This window comes from Eubalaena glacialis, chromosome 13, assembly GCF_028564815.1.
Source record: "Eubalaena glacialis isolate mEubGla1 chromosome 13, mEubGla1.1.hap2.+ XY, whole genome shotgun sequence".
NCBI classification, from domain to species: domain Eukaryota; kingdom Metazoa; phylum Chordata; class Mammalia; order Artiodactyla; family Balaenidae; genus Eubalaena; species Eubalaena glacialis.
In genome coordinates, this window is record NC_083728.1 from 75,362,092 (window position 1) to 75,380,769 (window position 18,678).

Here is an 18,678-nt window from a genome sequence, read left to right on the forward strand (position 1 = left end):
TCTTTCTTTCCATCCATCCACCCATCTGTGCATCCTTCCATCCATCTCTTCTTCCATCATCCATTCATCCATCCATCCATCCATCCATCCATCACCTTAGAAAGGCTTAACCCAGAAGTTTTTTTCTTTCAATTGTGAGGGTAGTGGCTTTACCCACAGGTTTTTTGTTTTTTCAATTCAAAATATGTGTAACACAGAATTTACCATTTTAACCATTTAAGTGTATAGTTTAGTGATATTAAGTACATTCATATTGTTGTGCAGCACCTCCAGAACTTTTTCGTCTTCCCCAACTGAAACTGGGTACCCATCACACGATAACTCCTCATTCTCCCCTCCTCCCAGATCAAGGCAACCACCATGCTACTTTCTGTCTCTATGCGTGTGACTACTCTAGGTACCTCATATAAGTGGAATCACACAGTATTTGTCCTTTTGTGACTTAGCCCACAATCACAAAAGCTGTGTGATTCTGGGAAACTTAACCTTCCCGAATTTCCACTTCCTCATCTGTAAAGTGGCTGTAATAATAGTACCTACCTCATGGGGTTGTTGTGAAGTTTAAATGAGATAATACATATAAGGTACTTAGACTAGCACCTGGCATGTAGAAAGTGCTCAGTAAATATTAGTTCACATAAATACATATTCTAAATCAGCAGGCACTGGTATTGTGCTTATCATGTGTCTGACTCTGTCATAAACACTTTATGATCTTAACTTATTTAAGCCACACAACCCGATGTGATTGGTACCACCACTATCATCCATGCTGCACGGGAGAAAAAATAAGGTGCAGAGAGGGTAAGCAACTGCTCAAGGTTACTCAGCTGGTTCACGGAGGAGCTGGGATTGAAATCCAGGCAGCCTGTTTCCAAAGTCCACAGGCTTTACCATTGCCTCTGCAATCTCCAGAGATGGTCATCCGTCTACACCCTCAGTCCTGGATCAGCCTATCAGTGTGAGTCTGTGGAGGTGTCGGGGCCTCAGATACAAGGAGGTGTCCTTAGAAGTCCATGGAAAAATCACTGAAGATGAGTTTACCATTACTTCCCATGTGTGGTCCTGATCTGGCGGGGCCCTCCTCGTGTTCACTCACACACGTGGGTCTCCTCTGGGCCCCGGTGGTGACCAAGGGAGCTGGGGATCAGGGCCCTCCATCTCCTGCTGGGGAAGACCTGGAGCCCTCCCCAGGTGACGCAGCGAAGCCAACGCCTTTTCCCTTTGTTGGCAGAAAGCTCAGCGATCCTTGACCACCCCCTGCCCTACCCAGTTAAGGTTAAAAACAGTGTTTCCTCTCCTGGGCCTCAGGGCCACCTCCCACTGGGCTTTATTGCTTTCTTGACACTCTCGGGAGCCTCTGTAGCCCTTTAAAAGGGGCAGAGCCTGTAGTGGGCTGGCAGCCCCGGTCCTGGAGATAAGAGTGTCCTGTCCAGGAGAGCAGGTGTGGGTTTTCCAGCCAGCGCAGGCCAGAGCCCCGTCCTGAGTCACCTCCGCCCTGATGTCTGCAGAGGTGAGTCCACTGCTGGCCTCTTCCTCTGCAGCCTGGCCATCCAAGAGGTTGCTGAGAATTAATTCAAGATTGGGGCACTGGGGGGCTTCTTTCTGGGCTCTCCTCCCATCCGTGTCCCCCTCCGTTTCCCCCCCTTCAGGCAGCTGCATCCATGTGTGACCTGGAGTTTGGTGGCGTCAAGGTGAAGGAGCCCAGCGAGGGGGGCAGGTGGCGTGGGTGCTGGTACGAGCGGTTTGTGCAGCCCTGCCTGGTTGAACTGCTGGGCTCTGCCCTGTTCATCTTCATCGGCTGCCTGTCGGTCATCGAGAACGGGACGGACACTGGGCTGCTGCAGCCGGCACTGGCCCATGGGCTGGCCCTGGGCTTGGTCATCGCCACGCTGGGGAATATCAGGTGGGAACAGCTCTGAGCGCTCCGTCTGGTGCCAACCTGGGGAGCCAGGGGCAGGGAGCAGAGCTGTGGGCAGGGACCCCTGGGCACATGCCCAGGATCCCAAGAGCAGTGTAGGTAAAATGTGGGTTGGTGGAGGGGTCAGGCTGCTTGGGTTTGAATCCTGGCTCTTCAGCCTATGAGCTCTGTGGCTTTGACTAAGTCACTCCCCAAACCCAAACTTCCCACCTATGAAATGGGAACAGTGGGAGTATTTTCTAAATCTTATTTCTCAAGCCAACACATGAAGGAGAGAGACCGGGTAACTCGTCCAGGGTCCCATGGCAGAGCCAGGAGGCAAACCCAAGCTGTCTGTCCTAAACCCAGCATCTCCTGGGGGAGGCACGAGAATGAAACGATGTGAAGAGCTTAGTCCATAGTAAGCGCTCAATCACTGTTGGTTGCTGTGTTACTGTCACCTTTAGGATGGGGTTTTGCTCCAGCCTAGGGTAGGCAGAGCTATGCAGAAGAACCCGCCAGGGGGGCAGGGAGGGCTGAAGGGTTCCTCTTGCATAACCCTCCCCTGGACAGCTCGCAGGAGAACCAACCACAATGACAAATGTCTTGGATGGAGTGTCTGGCAGGGGGGTCTAGAACCTGGTTGGTCTGTATTTCATCTCACACAGAAAACTGATCTGAGTAAGGAAATTGAAATACTGTTTCCTAGAAAAACAGAATGGAAAGAGAACTTTAACATTTCTCTTTAAATATCTAAGGGAAGCTGCAGGTGGGATGAAAAGCACAGAGTCTTCTGTTCGAAGGGTCCGGGGTTGAAGGCAACCTTTGTCACGCTTAGCTGGGCGACCAGGGCAAGTAGCTGAAGCTCTCTATGTTCAGTGGAATAAAAGGGGATGATAATAATAGCTGATATTTATTGAGTACTAACTATATGCTAGTACTCTATATGAACATGTATTATCTTTGCAACAGCCTTTATGAGGTAGGGATCACTGAGGCACAGAGAGGTTATATAAGTTGCCCACGGCCATACAGCTCTTCGGTGGCAGAGCTAGGGTTTGAACCCAGGCCAGCTGGCAGGAGAGAATATCGCTTTGCACTGCAGGAGACTGCCTATCTGAAATGCCAGCCTTTTATTCAGCCATCTGTTTTTTGTCAACAACTATTTATTCGGTACCTACCGTGTGCCCGGCACTGACTCTGAGGTTATTGGAGCGCCCGACACAGCACCTAGCACCAGAGTAGGTGTTCAATAAGTATTTGTTGAGCAAACAGTGGATGAGTAAACTAAGAAGGTGTCTTGATTGTTTTACTGTTAATGAGTGTGAAGTGTTCCAGCCCTCTCCTGGTCGAGCCACACTCTGAGTGACAGTTTCTCTCCCCGTTTGGGCTGGGTGACCTGGTGGCGAGGCTGATGGCCGAGAGGGTTCTAAGTGTCCCTCCTGCAGGAGGCCGCCCCACCTCAACCTTCACCTCTCTGCTTTGGCAGAGCCCAGGCTAAGCTTGGTCATGGGCCTGAATTGAGGCCAAGTAAGCCTGGCTGCCCCTCTCCCCACCGGTCAAGTCTGAGATCAGCTGGTGCTTCCTGATCCTGCAGGAAGCTCACCCAAGGGCCTGTGCACAGAGCTGCACCAGACAAGTTGGGGCAGCTGGTCCTGAAATGTCAGCATGTTGGACAAAGTCCCTGTGTCCAGAGCCAGGGTCCTCTGTCCAGTCTCAGCTCAATGCCCTGTGTCCATTGGGTGGGCAGGCCCATTGGTGGGCTCTAAACATCTGGGTTGACATGGGGGGGGGCCTTGGGGTCACTGTCCCTCTTATTGGGTGTGTCCATCCCAGGCACCAGGGGGATTGGTGAGCCAACCTCTCAGGATAGTTCCTTCATCTGAGTGGGACTGGATAGGATGCCAATGGGGGTAGCAGGGCACTGGCGGGGGTGCCTCTAGACTCTGGGGCTTGGACTGGTTGAGCATCTTGGTGAAAAGGAAGGCTCTTGACCCATGACCTCTGGAAGGACCAGCCAACTTGAACCAGCCCTTTGACCTAGGTTCGACTTTGTCTAATCCCCTTCACATCCCAAACTCCAGATCCCAATCCCTAACTTAATCATGAACCTCTAACCTCGATCCTGATTCCCAATGCCATTTCCAGAAACCTCTAATCTCAATTTTACAGGCAACACTAGTCACACTTTCAGAACAAAAATAGGAATTTTACTGGTTGAGTTCCACCAATAAAAAATTTTATTGGTTGAGTTCAACCAATCAGGAGCTGTTGTTTAGGGCCTGGTTACTTCTAAGGGGAGGCCAGGATACCTCTCTTGGGCTGTGAGTTTGAAGCCTGGGGTCTCATTCTGACCTGTGGCCACGGCTCTGAAGGGCTGGACGCAGCTCTTAGGGGGTCTGGAAGGAGCTGAGGGACAGTTTCCCGCCGTATTCTTGTCTGGGCCACCCTGGGGTCTGGGTGTAGGACAGGAATGGCGCTGCCCTCCCCTCCCAGGCTCTCCCCCACCACTGGGCACCTCGGGGAGAGTGGGCGTAATTTGGTGCCTGTTTTCTACCTGGGCTGCCCTTGACGGACTCCGGCCCCGCAAGGCCATCTGGGGAGGTGGTGGGGCTGCTGGGGCCCAGTGCCTGGGCCTTGGCCTCACGACTCCTTCTGCTTTTGTGGGTGACAGTGGTGGACACTTCAACCCTGCGGTGTCCCTGGCAGCCATGCTGGTCGGAGGCCTCCACCTGACGATGCTCCTTCCCTACTGGATCTCCCAGCTGTGTGGGGGGCTGATCGGGGCCACCTTGGCCAAGGTGGGTGATCCCCCACGGGGCTGGGCTGGGGGCTTTTGCTCTGACGGGGCTGCTGGGGTGGGTGAGGGGCAGGGAGTGGGGACTATCCAATTCTTTTTTAAAAAATTGAGTGATTGGCTGCGTTGTGTCTTCATTGTTGGGCATGGGCTTTCTCTAGTTGCGGGGTGAGCAGGGGCTACTCTTCGTTGCGGTGCGCGGGCTTCTCATTGTGTTGGCTTCTCTTGTTGTGGAGCACGGGCTCTAGGCGCGTGGGCTTCAGTAGTTGTGGCACGCAGGCTCAGTAGTTGTGGCTCGCGGGCTCTAGAGCGCAGGCTCAGTAGTTGTGGCGCACGGGCTTAGTTGCTCCGCGGCATGTGGGATCTTCCCGGACCAGGGCTCGAACCCGTGTCCCCTGCATTGGCAGGCGGATTCTTAACCACTGTGCCACCAGGGAAGTCCTGTCCAGTTCTTTTCCTGTTGCCTCCAATGGGATTGCGTGGTCCTTTCTACCTCGGCGGGGACACTCAAAGGGCCTTTGGTTTCCTCCAAACCCACCCTGTCTGTCTGTGTCTGGACACAGCCCTCCCTAGACAGACCAGGAAGCAGAATTCAGGACTCAAGGTTTCTGTTCCTGAGTCCATTTCTGGATTTAGACAATTCTGTTTTTTTATTCATTCATTCATTCACTTCATTCATGCTACAAACGTCTCACTAAGCACCGTCTGAGGATACGGGATATACAGGGTTATTCTCCTTGAGAAACTCCTGGACTAACTTCTCTGTGTGTTCTCCAGTTTGCCTGCCTTTAAACTGAGTTACTCTACCTTTGATGGGGGTTAATGCTCAAATTACTGGAATCTTCCCATTCCGGTAGGAAGGCTAGCTCTTCCTCTCAGCCACAGAATTTCTATAGCTCTACACGTAACTCCATGGAAGGACTTCCTTCCTCCCTCTTTGCCTGCCTGACTTCCTTTTTTCCTTCTTTCCTTCTCTCTCTTTCCTTCCTGCTGTTCTGAAGTCTCAACCAGGGTCCCTTCAAGTTGGAAGCCTTGCTTGGCTTGTGTTGGGGGTGGGATTGGAGGGAGTGGGGAGGTGGGAAGGGATGAAGAGGGCACCCTGTTAGCTTGCCTGGGGTTTGGTCTGTAGCTCTAAGCGCTGCCCATTGCAGACTTTGGTCTCGAATCCCATTTTGCTGTCGTCCCTGCCCTGGTCTCCCCGTGCCCCCATTTGAGACCCTGCTCCCCTGTCTGTTTAGAACGGGGCCCGGACCTTGCTGCTCTGATTCCCAATGGAAAGCAGTGCTGGGACCCTCCCTCAGGCCTGGTCACTTGCAAACTTGTCCAACATGATGGAGACCAGTGTGGGGCAGCAGTGGTCATTCACTGGATGCCCTCCGCCCTCCCCGAGCACTTGGTAGAATCCTCTCATTTAATCTCCAACTTGACTAGAAGCCTGCATCAGTCCTTAAACAGCACTCCCCACCTGGGCCCGGGGCTATTACCATGACCACGCCTACTTTACAGAGGCGGAAGCAGAGGCACAGAGAAGGCAATAATTTGCCCAAGTTCAGATGAGCTGGGGAGCAGCTGAGCCTGGATTTGAGTCCCGGGTCCAGAAGCTTGTCTGCACTGCAGTCTTCCCTCCCCAGGTGTCGTGATGACCCCAAGGCCGATTTCCTGGGAAGCCAATGGGGCTTAAGCTTCAGGGCTCTTCTCATCTCTTCGAAGGGGCCTTTTAGGGGGGCTGGTTATGTGTTTACCTGGGTATATGTGTTTGCAAAGTTTGTAAAAATAAGGTATTTTAGTATTCTTTCTCAAAGAAAGTCATATAAGTTACATACCCTTCAGGCCTGCAATACCTGGAGCCACCGCTGGGTTATCCCCATTTACAGAAGAGCAAAATGAGGCTTAGGGAAGTCCAACAGCTCAGGCAAAGCCGCACAATGGGAACTGGTGGAGCTGGGATGTGGGTCCAGATACGTCTGGCTGCACATTGGACAGGACCCTTCCCTGGCTCGAAAGGATGGGGCCCCTCCCGTCAGCTCCCAGCTGTCTCTCCACCCCCACCATGAGGCTGAGCACTGCTCTCTGCAGGCGGTGAGTTCCGAGGAGAGGTTCTGGAACGCGTCTGGGGCAGCCTTCGTGACAGTCCAGGAGCCCAGGCAGGTGACGGGGGCCGTGGTGGCAGAGATCATCCTGACGACACTGCTGGCACTGGCTGTGTGCATGGGCGCCATAAACGAGAAGACGCAGGGTCCTCTGGCCCCATTCTCCATCGGCTTCTCTGTCACCGTGAACATCCTAGCAGGGTGAGTGCCCCTTGGCTGTGGGACCACAGTGCTCAGCCCTGGGCCGAGGCTCGCCCCTGGAGGAGGGCAGGTCTGCTGAGCTTACCTGAGGGTTGCCAATAGAAGCCACACAGGTAATGTAAACGGGGGAAGTGGGCTGGCAGGAGGCAGACAACAGGGAATGGTGGGGACTGTGGCATCTAAGGAGGCCACCACCATGCACCTCTGATAAGTTATCGCTGTGTGGGAATATGGGCTTGGGGTGACCCTTCTAATTTCATTCCAGGGAAGTCAGAAGACTGGATTTTTATGTGAATTTTCTACTTTCTGTAGTATCAATAAACCATTTCTGTGGACTGTGTTTATCCTGCCAGCAGGCAGCCAGGTTTTAGCCTCAGACTTACAAAGAGCTTCCACACCCATTGTCTCGTTTATCTAGAGCCTCTCAGTAGGCTTGGGAAGGGATTAAGGAGACAAAGGATTATTTCTTCCCTTTTATATATGAGGAAACTGGGGCTCAGAGAGGACACAAGCGACTTATTTAAGGTCATTGGGAAGTGGCAAATTAAATGAGAGATCTGGGACAAGGGACCCTGCTAAATATAGGGGATGAGGGAGCTCCTTCCCACAGACCAACTCCTTCCTTTCCTCTTGGACACAGGACCAAGTGTAGCCTTTCTCTGCTCTGCCTCCAGCCCTAAGTCATCCTTTGGGAGGTGGAGTCTGGGGAGGCTGGGGAAATGCATGTGCAGAGCTGTGGCAGTGCTTTGATGCCTCCTAGTGGCTTTTGGTTCGCTTATAAGCCTACTGACTCATCCAGTTGGCTTTGGCTGCTGGACACAGGTGGGGTCTGTGAGGGATGAGGCCTGAGTGAGGACCCCAGCTTGAGCGAATGGGGCAAGGGTACAGACACCGGGACTAGAGAGGTGCTCTTGGGGAACAGTCCCTCTTTGGGAGATGCTGGGTCCCTAGCTTGTGGTGCAACAAAGGCCTCAACCAGGTCAGCGAGATTAGAGTTAACACTTGCACGTGAATTATATGAGAAACATGGGCTCTATATGCGTTTCCTCATTCGCTCCTGACAACAACCTATGAGATATGTACTTTCATCTCAGCTGAAACACAGAGAGGTTAAACAAAGGTCACAGCTAGAAATAGCTGGGCTGGGATTTGAATCTAGGTCTGCTTGACCCCAAAGTTCATATAGCTGAAAACTGCTTACTTTGCCTTATCGACTCTGGAGAAGGAGCAGATCCATCTTCCTTCCTGCCATCACTGAACGGGCACTACTTGCTGCCCATTCTTCTAGAAGGGTGTGTGGGGAGTGGCAGACTGTAGGGAGGACTCTGGGGAGGGGTCAAGCCTTTCACTTTGGAACCTCCCAGACCGCCATGATATGGTAGCTTAGAGGGGGTTTCTGGGTAGCGTGTGACTTAGGCCTACTTGGGGAAATGAACGTGGGTGAGTCGGGGCTCCTTGGCTGAGATTCTGCTGACCATTGTGGCTGGGTGTTTGCAGGGGAGCTGTGTCTGGAGCCTGCATGAATCCTGCCCGTGCCTTTGGACCGGCTGTGGTGGCCAACCATTGGGACTTCCACTGGATCTACTGGCTGGGCCCGCTCCTGGCCAGCCTGCTTGTAGGGGTGCTCATCAGGTAGGAATGTGACACAGGGTCATGGCCCATCTGGTGGGCATGGTGACAGTTCCTAGAACATCCAGGTCTAGAGGGCTAGGGTCTCGCTTGGGTTTGGAGAAGAGAAGAGGAAGCCTTCTTCAGAGGCAAAGATTATGGCTCTGGGACCTTTGGTGGCAAGTGACAGAAATCCATCTGAACACAGCTTTCATCATAAAGGGGAACTCATTGGCTCACATAATTGAAAAGTTCACAAGTGGCCCTGGCTTTGGTGGGAGCTCAGACAGTGTCTTCAGGGCTTGGTCTTTTTTTTTTTTTTTTTTTAATTAATTAATTTATTTATTTATATTTATTTTTGACTATGTTGGGTCTTCGTTTCTGTGCGAGGGCTTTCTCCGGTTGCAGCGAGCGGGGACCACTCTTCATCGTGGTGCGCGGGCCTCTCACCGTTGCGGCCTCTCCCGTTGTGGAGCACAGGCTCCAGACGCGCAGGCTCAGTAGTTGTGGCTCATGGGCTTAGTCGCTCCGCAGCATGTGGGATCTTCCCAGACCAGGGCTCGAACCCGTGTCCCCTGCATTGGCAGGCAGATTCTTAACCACTGCGCCACCAGGGAAGCCCAGGGCTTGGTCTTTTTAGGCTCTGCTGTCATCTGGGTAGATTTCATGCTTAGATAGGCTCTCCAGTAGAGGCAAAGATGCCCACCAGGCACTCCAGACTTACATCCTAGCAGCTTAATAGCTGGAAACAGAGGAAACAGAACAACAGCTCTTACAAAGGTCCTGGCTCTGCTGTTCTCTGAGTTGGACTGGTCCAGCTTGGGCCATGTCTACCTCTGAATCGATCTCTGTAGCCATGGGGCCAGGCACTCTTATTGGCTATGTCTGGAGCATGAATCTTATCCTGGAGTTGGGGTGAGGTCAGCCTCATCTGAACAAGTGTATGGACTGAAAGTAGGGGAGGAATAGCTCCCCACAGGGGTGTTGTACAACTCAAGGGACCTTATCCACGTAGAACACCATGTTAGTGGTGTCCCCAGGAGCATGCATGTCATGAGATGCCAACCACATAAGACACAACGTGAGCAGTGCTCCCTGGAGCTGGGCAATGGGTAAGAAGGTTGATAGTGTTATCAGAAGGATAATACCTGCTTGACTGCTTCTCCTCCAGCTCTCTTCTTGTGACCCTCAAGGATCCAGAGTGTCCTTCCTTTCTGCTCCAGGTTGTGCAGGGATACACGTAGGTACAGTGCCCGCTGTCTGGACGAGGACAGGCACTGGGCTGAGCTGATCTAGACTGCTTGCATCGCTGCCTGTCTGCAGTCCTGGCTTGGCCTGTGGATTAGTGAAAAGCATCACAGATAATTCTCTGATGCTTTCAGAATGGTAGAGATGGGGATCTTCAGGAAAAGGGTTAGAGACCCAACAGGAAGGAGTTTCTCCCTCTCCCCAAGGAGATCTGGCTATTGAGGCTGGAGAGGCTCAGGAAGGCATCTCTCTGGAGAATTCTGGGCCTGGAGACATTTGATGGAGGGTTGGGTCTCTCCCAGAGACGCAGAGACCTCACTGGGCCACCTTTTTTGTAGATTCTTCATTGGAGATGGGAAAACCCGCCTAATACTAAAGGGGCGCTGAAGCTGAGATGGTGGAATTCCTGCCGCCCTAGGGACCCTCAGTGGACCTGTCCTGGACTGCAGACCAGACAGCTCTGCATTTCCTGGCGGAGCAGAGCTCTGAGAAGTGACTGATATGCTTCCCCTGACTTGGGTCTGGCTTTTCAGATGTGCTAGTTCCTTCGAATTCCTTTGTGCTCATCAGAGACCTCAGCCTGGGGAATGTGTTGCCAGCAATGCCCAGAGACAGATAGAAACAAGCACAACAGAAGAGCTTTTCTTGACAGGGAAGGTCCCGGGAGCAGAAGAATGGGTGGGAGAGGTGGCCGTTAGTGTGTCTCCGCTCACTTCCCTCATCCCCTTTCTCCTTCTCTTGTTCCCCGATTCCTCTGTTAGAGAAGGGCCTTCTTTGGTCTGTTTCCTTGCGGCCTGTGCTGTCAATCTAGCTTTGCAATAAATAGTCCAATGTTTCCTTCCGTGTGCCCACTGGCTGGCCTTTCCTTTCAGAAATGGACACCACTGGGGGGGAAGCAAAAGTCTGGGCTGAGCTTTAGCTGTCCAGAGTCTAATTAGCTCGAGCCCAGCTTAGAGTGCAGGGCCAAGGCAGGTACTTAAGAGTGCAGACCAACCCAAAGCCCGTCTCCCACTCAGCCAGAGCCAAGGGAGCTCTGTCTGGAGCTGAGTCCATTCTGGAGTCCAGTTTGGACTCTGGTCAGAATCAGTTCCAGATCACAGACCTCAAGATCCTGCTGAAAAGCCCAACGCAGACTCCTGGGCATGGTTTAGTGCCCAGAGCTATCCAGGACATGGACTGACCCACTCATGGCACTCCAGCTGGGGATGCGGGTGGGTATGGGGGTGGACCAGAGCTGCAAGGATTTCCCAGGGAAATGTATAACGTGGCATCCTTCAGGTCTGGAGAGACAGAGGCATTTAGATGGAAGACATGAGTACAGTGAATAACTAAGGATACAAAAGAATAAAAAGACACGTTCCAAAGTTCACACCTTAAAAGTAGCATGTGTATCTTCTCTACAAGAATCTGTGGGTAATTTATGGAAGGTGATCATTCTAACACCGCAAAGGGGTGCTAGGGAAAAATAATTCTCAGCAACAAACAAAAGCATCACCCACTTCTGCCAGACAAGCAAAATACTGACCTGAGTAGAAAGGAAGAAAATGCTCACTGGAGGATATTACCAATACAATGAGAGATTGCCTGTTGAGAAAATGGACACCACCCAAATATCCAAGACATTTTGGAGAAAAAGAGAATAATAAATTTCAATAACAACAAACCTAAGGAGAAGAGCTACTCAGACAACCTGTGTTCAATGATGTGAAGGTAATTGTAAAAATAGCTACTGACACTAATTGAGCACTTTCTACATGCCAGAATCTGCTTTGTGTTCAAAACATGTGGTAATTTATTTCATTTTCACAACTGTACAGGTACATTGTTATTATTATTTTTCATGTTACATATGAGGAAAGTGAGGCACAGAGAAGTCAAATTACTTACTCAAGGTCACTCAGGAAGTGGCAGAGCTGAGATTCAAATCCCAGTGGTCTGGCTCCAGAGTCTGGGCTCTTATACTGTTCATGTAATCTTAAGACATATAGCTGCACTCAAAGACAAATAGCGAACATTAACTCATGGGGTTAAGAACAAACAGAATTGTTAACAGGGCAATTATGCAATAATAGGAAGAACCGTTAGGGTTAGTCAGGAAAGGATGAGTCTTTGCTGGAAGAACATCTAGTAAGAAATTGTGATTTATCCAGTAGATCAAATGAATAGGCTGAGATAGGAAAGGATGGTAAATGATGTGCTCAAAGAGCCCAAGTGAAGAGAGGAAAGGCAAAGAACTCAATGAAGGCAAATTCAAGACCCAACGTATGCGCTGATGGACCTACTTCAGTTAAGAACTAGGACTCTGGGGTCTGCTGAACCTGGGTTCAGATCCCAGCTTCACCACACTTACTAGCTGTGTGACCCTGCCTGGGCAATTTATTTAAGCTCTCTGAGCTTCAGTTTCCTCAGCAACAGGCATATTGTGTGGGTCCAATGAGTTAATGCAATGGGAAGGACTTAACATGGCACCTAGCATACAGTAGATGTTCAGTAAAAGTTTGAAATCAGAAACAACACATTAGAAAACTCACAAAGAGTGAAAAACATTAAAAGTTACTACATCCTTTGGTGAAATAAATAATGAAATCAACCTTTGGTAAATCTAGTAAAAAAACAGTTATATGTATATATACATGTATATATACACACCCATACACACACATGCACACACGTGTACAGCTAACATTTATTGAGTGTTTATTATGTGCTCGGCACTGTGCAGCATGCTTTCCATGCACATTTCATTTAGTCCTCACACAACAATCCCATGAGGTAGTGTAGTGGGTTGAATAGTGTCCCCCCTTAAATTCATGTCCACTTGGAACCGCAGAATGTGACCTTATTTGGAAACAAGGGCTTTGCAGACCCAAGTAAGGTAAGGGTCAAGAAGAGACCATACTGGATTAGAGTGGGCCCTAAATCCAATGAAAGTGTCCTTATAAGAGACAGAAAAGGACACAGAGAAGGTGGCCATATGGAAGGACTGAGGCAGAGTTATGGTATCACATGATAGTACCAGGCGTCACCAAGAGCTAGAAGAAGCAAGGAAGGGTTCTCCCCGTAGCCTTTGGAGGGAGTGTGGACTGCTGACGCTGTGATTTCAGACTTTTGGCCCCCAGAATGGTGAGAGAATAAATACCTGTTTTTTTAAGTCACCGAGGTTGTGGTCATTTCTAGGGGCAGCCTCAGGAAATGAATACAGGTAGCCACTCTTACTCTTCCCATTTTCCAGAGGAGCAAATGGAGATCCCAAGAGATGACATTACCCAGAGTCACATAGTTAGGACATTGGTGGAGCCAAAATTTAAGATAAGGTACGTTTGACTGCAGGGTTCATGATCTTTGTCATCACAGGTTACTATTGCTGAATAAGGGACAGTATGTCGCCTACTTGCCCCTTAGTCCCCCATGAAGAGGGGGACAGAAGGACGTGTATGATAACTCTTCTCACTCCTAACTTGCAATTGGATTTCAAGTCCTTCTCTTCATGTCAATTTCTAGACCACAAGCTCTCAACAGGAAGATCCATGTTAATTCCTCTTTGTGATTCCACATTATTTGGCTCACTGCTGTATAGAAGGGACTGAGTACTTGTTGACTGAAAGAATGGTATAGGCTGATCCTAATGACTCTCAAATTCATTCTGACCCTACAGAGTAGAATCCAAAATTGACCCAGATCACCTAAGTTTACCTCCACGCCACCTCCTGTCTTCTCAGGAACAACGAGGTCACAGAATTTTAGGATGTTAGAGCTGGAAACTCTATGACAGTAGTAAAATGCAGTTGCTACGAGTTTGGATTCTGAGAAAGATCCAAGTTTAAATCTCAGACCATTGGCTTTTTTGCTGTATAAGTTTGAAGAAGTTATTTAACTTCTCTCAGCCTCAGTTTCCTTAAAATGGGAAACCTGCCTCAGAATGTTTGTGAGGATAAGTGTTTGTAAAGCATTAGCACAATGCCTCATACCTAGTAAGTGGACAATGTGATAGCTCTTATATTTATTATTGTCTAATCAAAATTTTTTTTTCCCCCCCGCACCATGTGGCACGCAAGATCTTGGTTCAAACCCGCGCCCCCTGCAGTGGAAGCGTGGAGTGTTAACCACTGGACCGCCAGGGAAGTCCCTCTAATCAAAGGTTTTGAAATGTGCAGGTATCAGAATCATGGCAAGGGGGTGGAGCTCTGGCAAGAAGATTCTAAACGGACTTTGCACGCATGTGTTTTCTCAGTCAACTATCTTCATATAAGGATCTTTGGGCCTCTTGAGGGGAAAATGTTGGGAAGCACTCATGCTGTCCAATCCCAAAACCCAGAGAGGCGAGCTAAATAATTTGACTATAATCACACAGTGATCTAGCGGCAGAGCTCAATTAGAATCCAGGATTTTGGACACACTCTCTAGTGTTTTTTTCTACTGCAGCAGGCATGTGCTGCTTTAGACCCTTGGAGCACAAGTACTGATTCATTTCCTTTTGCGAGAATTGGCTTGAGTCCTCACATTCTGTGTTGTTGAGAAGCCTAGTATTATGTTCTCGCATCTTCCCTCACCAGACTGTCCAAGAACTCTGAGAGTTTAAGCAATCCAAAGGGGAAGTATGCCAATCTTCTACCTTCATGTCCTAACTTTTAATTTTATTTTTTAAATATTTATTTATTTATTTATTTGGCTGTGCCAGGTCTTAGTTGCGGCATGGGGATCTAGTTCCCTGACCAGGGATCGAACCCAGGCCCCCTGCATTGGGAGCATGGAATCTTAACCACTGGACCACCAGGGAAATCGCTTTATTTTACTTTTAATATTAAAAAAATTTTTTATTGAAGTATAGTTGATTTACAATGTTGTGTTAGTTTCAGGTGTACAGCAAAGTGATTCAGTTTTATATATATATATACTTTTTCAGATTCTTTTCTGTTTTAGGTTATTAAAAGATATTGAATACAGTTCTCTGAGCTATACAGTAGGTCCTTGCTGTTTATCTATTTTATCTATACTAGTGTACATCTGTTAATCCCAACCTCCTAATTTATCCCTCCCCACACCCTTTCCCCTTTGGTAACCATAAATTTGTTTTCTGTGTCTGTGAGTCTATTTCTTGTTTTGTAAATAAGTTCATTTGTATCATTTTTTTAAGATTCCACATATAAATGATATATTTGTCTTTGTCTAACTTACTTCACTTAGTATGATAATCTCTAGGTCCATCCATGTGCTGCAAACGGCATTATTTCATTCATTTTTATGGCTGAGTAATATTCCATTGCATAAATATACCACATCTCCTTTATCCATTCATCTGCCCATGGTCTTCCTGCTCTAACTTTTTACTTCGTGCCCGCTGCAGCTACCGTTTTATAGCTGAGTCAGTCACACTTGTCTCGGCCAGGGTGGTTTCTAGAAAGAGGGGTTGTTTACTGACAATTCCACAGCTTCCACACCAAGCACACCTGTGTGCTCCACGGGCTCCATGCTCATGTATCCAAGCAACTCTTAAGGCCGGGCCTTTCGGGTCTTGCCCCCCATCCCCTCTATCCCCACACTGCCATTTTCCTCCAGAGTCCTACCACCTCAAAGTGGGTTCAGGCATTCGCCTCTCTTGGGACCCAAAACCATTGCTTCCCCTCCATGGTGAGTCCCTGGACCCACCATGGAGTCTGGAGGTTGTGACTAGCTTTGTTCCTTTTGGTGTTTGAAACACAAAGCATTCATTCTCCTCCCTTAAAATCTAATTGCCTTAACTGGTTTATAGGAATTGAAAATTTGTAGCCTTAGAGATTTTTTTCCCCTTAGAGATTTAAAGTCTCTCATCTCACTCCCAGACGTGGGTCAGTTCACAGACTTAAATCTCTATAAAGGAATAGAAGATCAGGTAATCTTGTGGAAGGATTCTGATGTAACAACGCACATGAATATTCTGAGCCTTTTTTTTTTCTTTTTAATATTTATTTAGGTTTTGGCTGCATTCAGTCTTAGTTGTGGCACACAAGATCTTTCATTGCGGTGCACGGGCTTCTCTCTAGTTGTGGCACGTGGGCTCAGTAGCCCTGTGGCATGTGGGATCTTGGTTCCCTAACCAGGGATCGAACCGGCATCCCCTGCATTGCAAGACGGATTCTTAACCACTGGACCACCAGGGAAGTCCCTATTCTGAGCCTTTGTCTTTGTTTCCTCTAAAAAGGTTGTGGCCATTTACTCAAGGAAAATATAGAAGATGTAGAGGGACTCTCAGATACTGACCCTGAGCAGTTGTAATTCTTGAGAACCTTGGGCGCTATTGCAGTTGGCTGCTTATAAAGTCCAGGTGAGAGATACACTTTGTCTGGAATCTACCTCATGTCTAGGTGAACTGGCTCTAAATCCATCCTATGGTTCTTCTTACAGTTTCTAAGAGTATAGTTGGAAATACATCCTCGGCAAGTGACAAAATCTCTACACTGACTCTATGACCCATGGAGTTGGAGTTGTTATGGGAAGAAGGGCTAGGTGGAAGCCACTGGGACTCTTTAAATCAAATAGTAAACCAAAGGCACCACCGTATCTGGGGAAATCACGTCAAGACTTGTTCCAGCAGCAGAGGCTGTGGTGGAGTGCCCCTCCAAGAACACACGCAGTGTGTGCCTCCAAGACTAACTCCACTCTAGAATTGGAGCCGAACATTTTCTGGGACAATGGCAGTGACAACTATCAGAGGACTGCAGCACAGGAATAGCTGTGGACTCCCAAGAGATCCCTGCTAGCTGCGGGGAGAACAGTGGGCTGCAAAGAAACTGAAATTCTCTTGAGCTACGAGGGTCAGCTTTTATTATCCCTTGGATAAGTTCTCTTTTTCCTTAATAGAAGACAGCCTTCAAATTATGGCAAAAACCAATGGGAGTCATTTATTTTAGACATTTATTTCACATACAAGTTTTCAAGAAGACATCTAAGTGAACATTAATACAAAACAATGAGTAGACATACATTTATACTTGGAATGCATTCAGAGGTAAAGGCTTATCACTACACAAGTCACTCAGACGCTCCTTGCATTGGGGGCTTCCCAAGCTCCCTCAGAGTTGAATCGTGTCTGTCACTGGGCACCAGAGCTCACAAAATAGGCTTTCTCCACTGCAGCTACCTGCCACTGCCTATCGAGGTGACTCAGGGGCTGCCTGCGGTTGAACATGAGCGATTTGTCCTTTCTCCTCACTGAGCAAGCTCCCGGACTGCTCACAGCATCCTCTTGCTAAAGTATGGGGTGGATTCAGTGCGGTCCGAAATGCTGCCTGTGGTGGCGAGCCAGGGCAGTGGCCTGGTCTTATAATCTCTTCCTCTCTACATGATGCCCCATAGCCTCACAAAACATCAGAGCCAGAGCAGTCTTGGCAATCATGCTCAACTTCTCTTCAGATAAGGATGTCAGGCCCAGAGAGAGGCTGATTTGTCCAGCAACACTATGAAAGTGGTAGTGACAAGAATGAAACTTGTCTTTTGGCTTCTGGTCTAACGCTCATTCTACGTGCAGGCTGCCCTGAACTGTTTAAGCATATTGTGAAGTTTTCCTCTTTAAAAAAACTAAGGTTTCCTTCCAGATGAATAAAGTAGGTTGTATGTGTATAATAAAAATGCCAGTAAGAATCACGGCATTTGTGGAAGTAACAAAATAAGCCTACGAAGGGATACAACCAGGTTCCAAAGTGCCTCGGGTAAGAGGTCAGAGAATAAAATGCCTACTTCTTTGCACCACTTTAAAAAAATAGGATTTGGGGTAATTTTTAAAGAAAAAATACAGTATTAGATAAATATAGGTTTAAGTAGTTGGTTGAGGTGAGTTGTTAAGTTCTGTTTTTGTAAGTTTCTTTGTTCCAGCAGCCAGAAGAAAGAAAAGCAGTAAGTTGTAAAAAAAAAAAAAAAAATCAGTGTGTGTAAGGTAAATTTTTGGTTTTTTGATTTAGGATCAGAGCTTTCTCTGGTACTGAGACCTAGGAAGAAACCTTCTCCTACGGATCTTCATAAAGGCAATTTATGTGAAATGAGACACAGTAATCAGAGTATGACTGTTCATTTTGACTTTTATGCTCCACCTTAAAAAAGATAAAATACAAACTGCCTTGGTCTAAGATGGTGGGTAGAACTTTCTATTTCTTCAGAAGCAAAGTCCAGTAAGTTAATTTAATACAAGTTCAAATAGTCCACTTACAACTGGGAAAAGGTAAGGGAACCCAAATTTCACCTTAGCTTGATCCCAGACATATGACAGACAGAATCAGTTTATTCCACTGGAGAAGGAATGGTTCTCGAGCCTTTCCTGCCACTGGGGAAACTGAAGCGACAGAGGTAGAGAATATGATTTTAGGCAATTAGAAAAACTCTTTTTGCAAGTGAAGGTGATTTTTTCATTAAGAAACTAATTATGTTCCGTAATCGACAGGAACATAATTGACATTACCTTTTGATGTAATACTTCTTCCATCATATTGCAAGTTCCTTGAGCACAGACACCATGCCTTTTTTCATTTTCATATCCCTCACTGTGCCTAGAACATAGCCTTACACATAACAGTGCTTAATAAATATTTATGAGTAAGTCATCTACTTTCCTGAATCATGCTTCGATATAATGATCAATCCTGCGTACCTATTACTAAGTGGTGATTTCTATTAATGTGCATCATCTTTAGAGTTAGAATTCCAGAACATCGACACAATACAAGCACACGCCCACTGGCACCACACACACCTCACTGTGCTAGGCACACTACCAACATGAAACTGCACTTACCATTAGAAGTCTATAATTCAGACAGCACAGAGGAACTCAACCTACAGAGATGTGAACAATCCTAACATTCCTA

At 48.1% G+C, this 18,678-nt stretch overlaps 1 protein-coding gene across 1 annotated transcript; it reads left to right on the forward strand.

Annotated features, from left to right (window-relative positions):
• Window positions 1-1,486: 1,486 nt before the first annotated feature.
• On the forward strand, window positions 1,487-10,264 carry AQP8 (aquaporin 8). The gene is made up of 6 exons (XM_061209220.1): window positions 1,487-1,513; window positions 1,653-1,906; window positions 4,575-4,701; window positions 6,774-6,988; window positions 8,486-8,620; window positions 10,183-10,264. Exons 1-6 carry the CDS (start codon window positions 1,502-1,504, stop codon window positions 10,229-10,231), a joined length of 792 nt encoding a protein of 263 aa, XP_061065203.1. The 5' UTR covers window positions 1,487-1,501; the 3' UTR covers window positions 10,232-10,264.
• The last annotated feature ends 8,414 nt before the right edge of the window (window positions 10,265-18,678 follow it).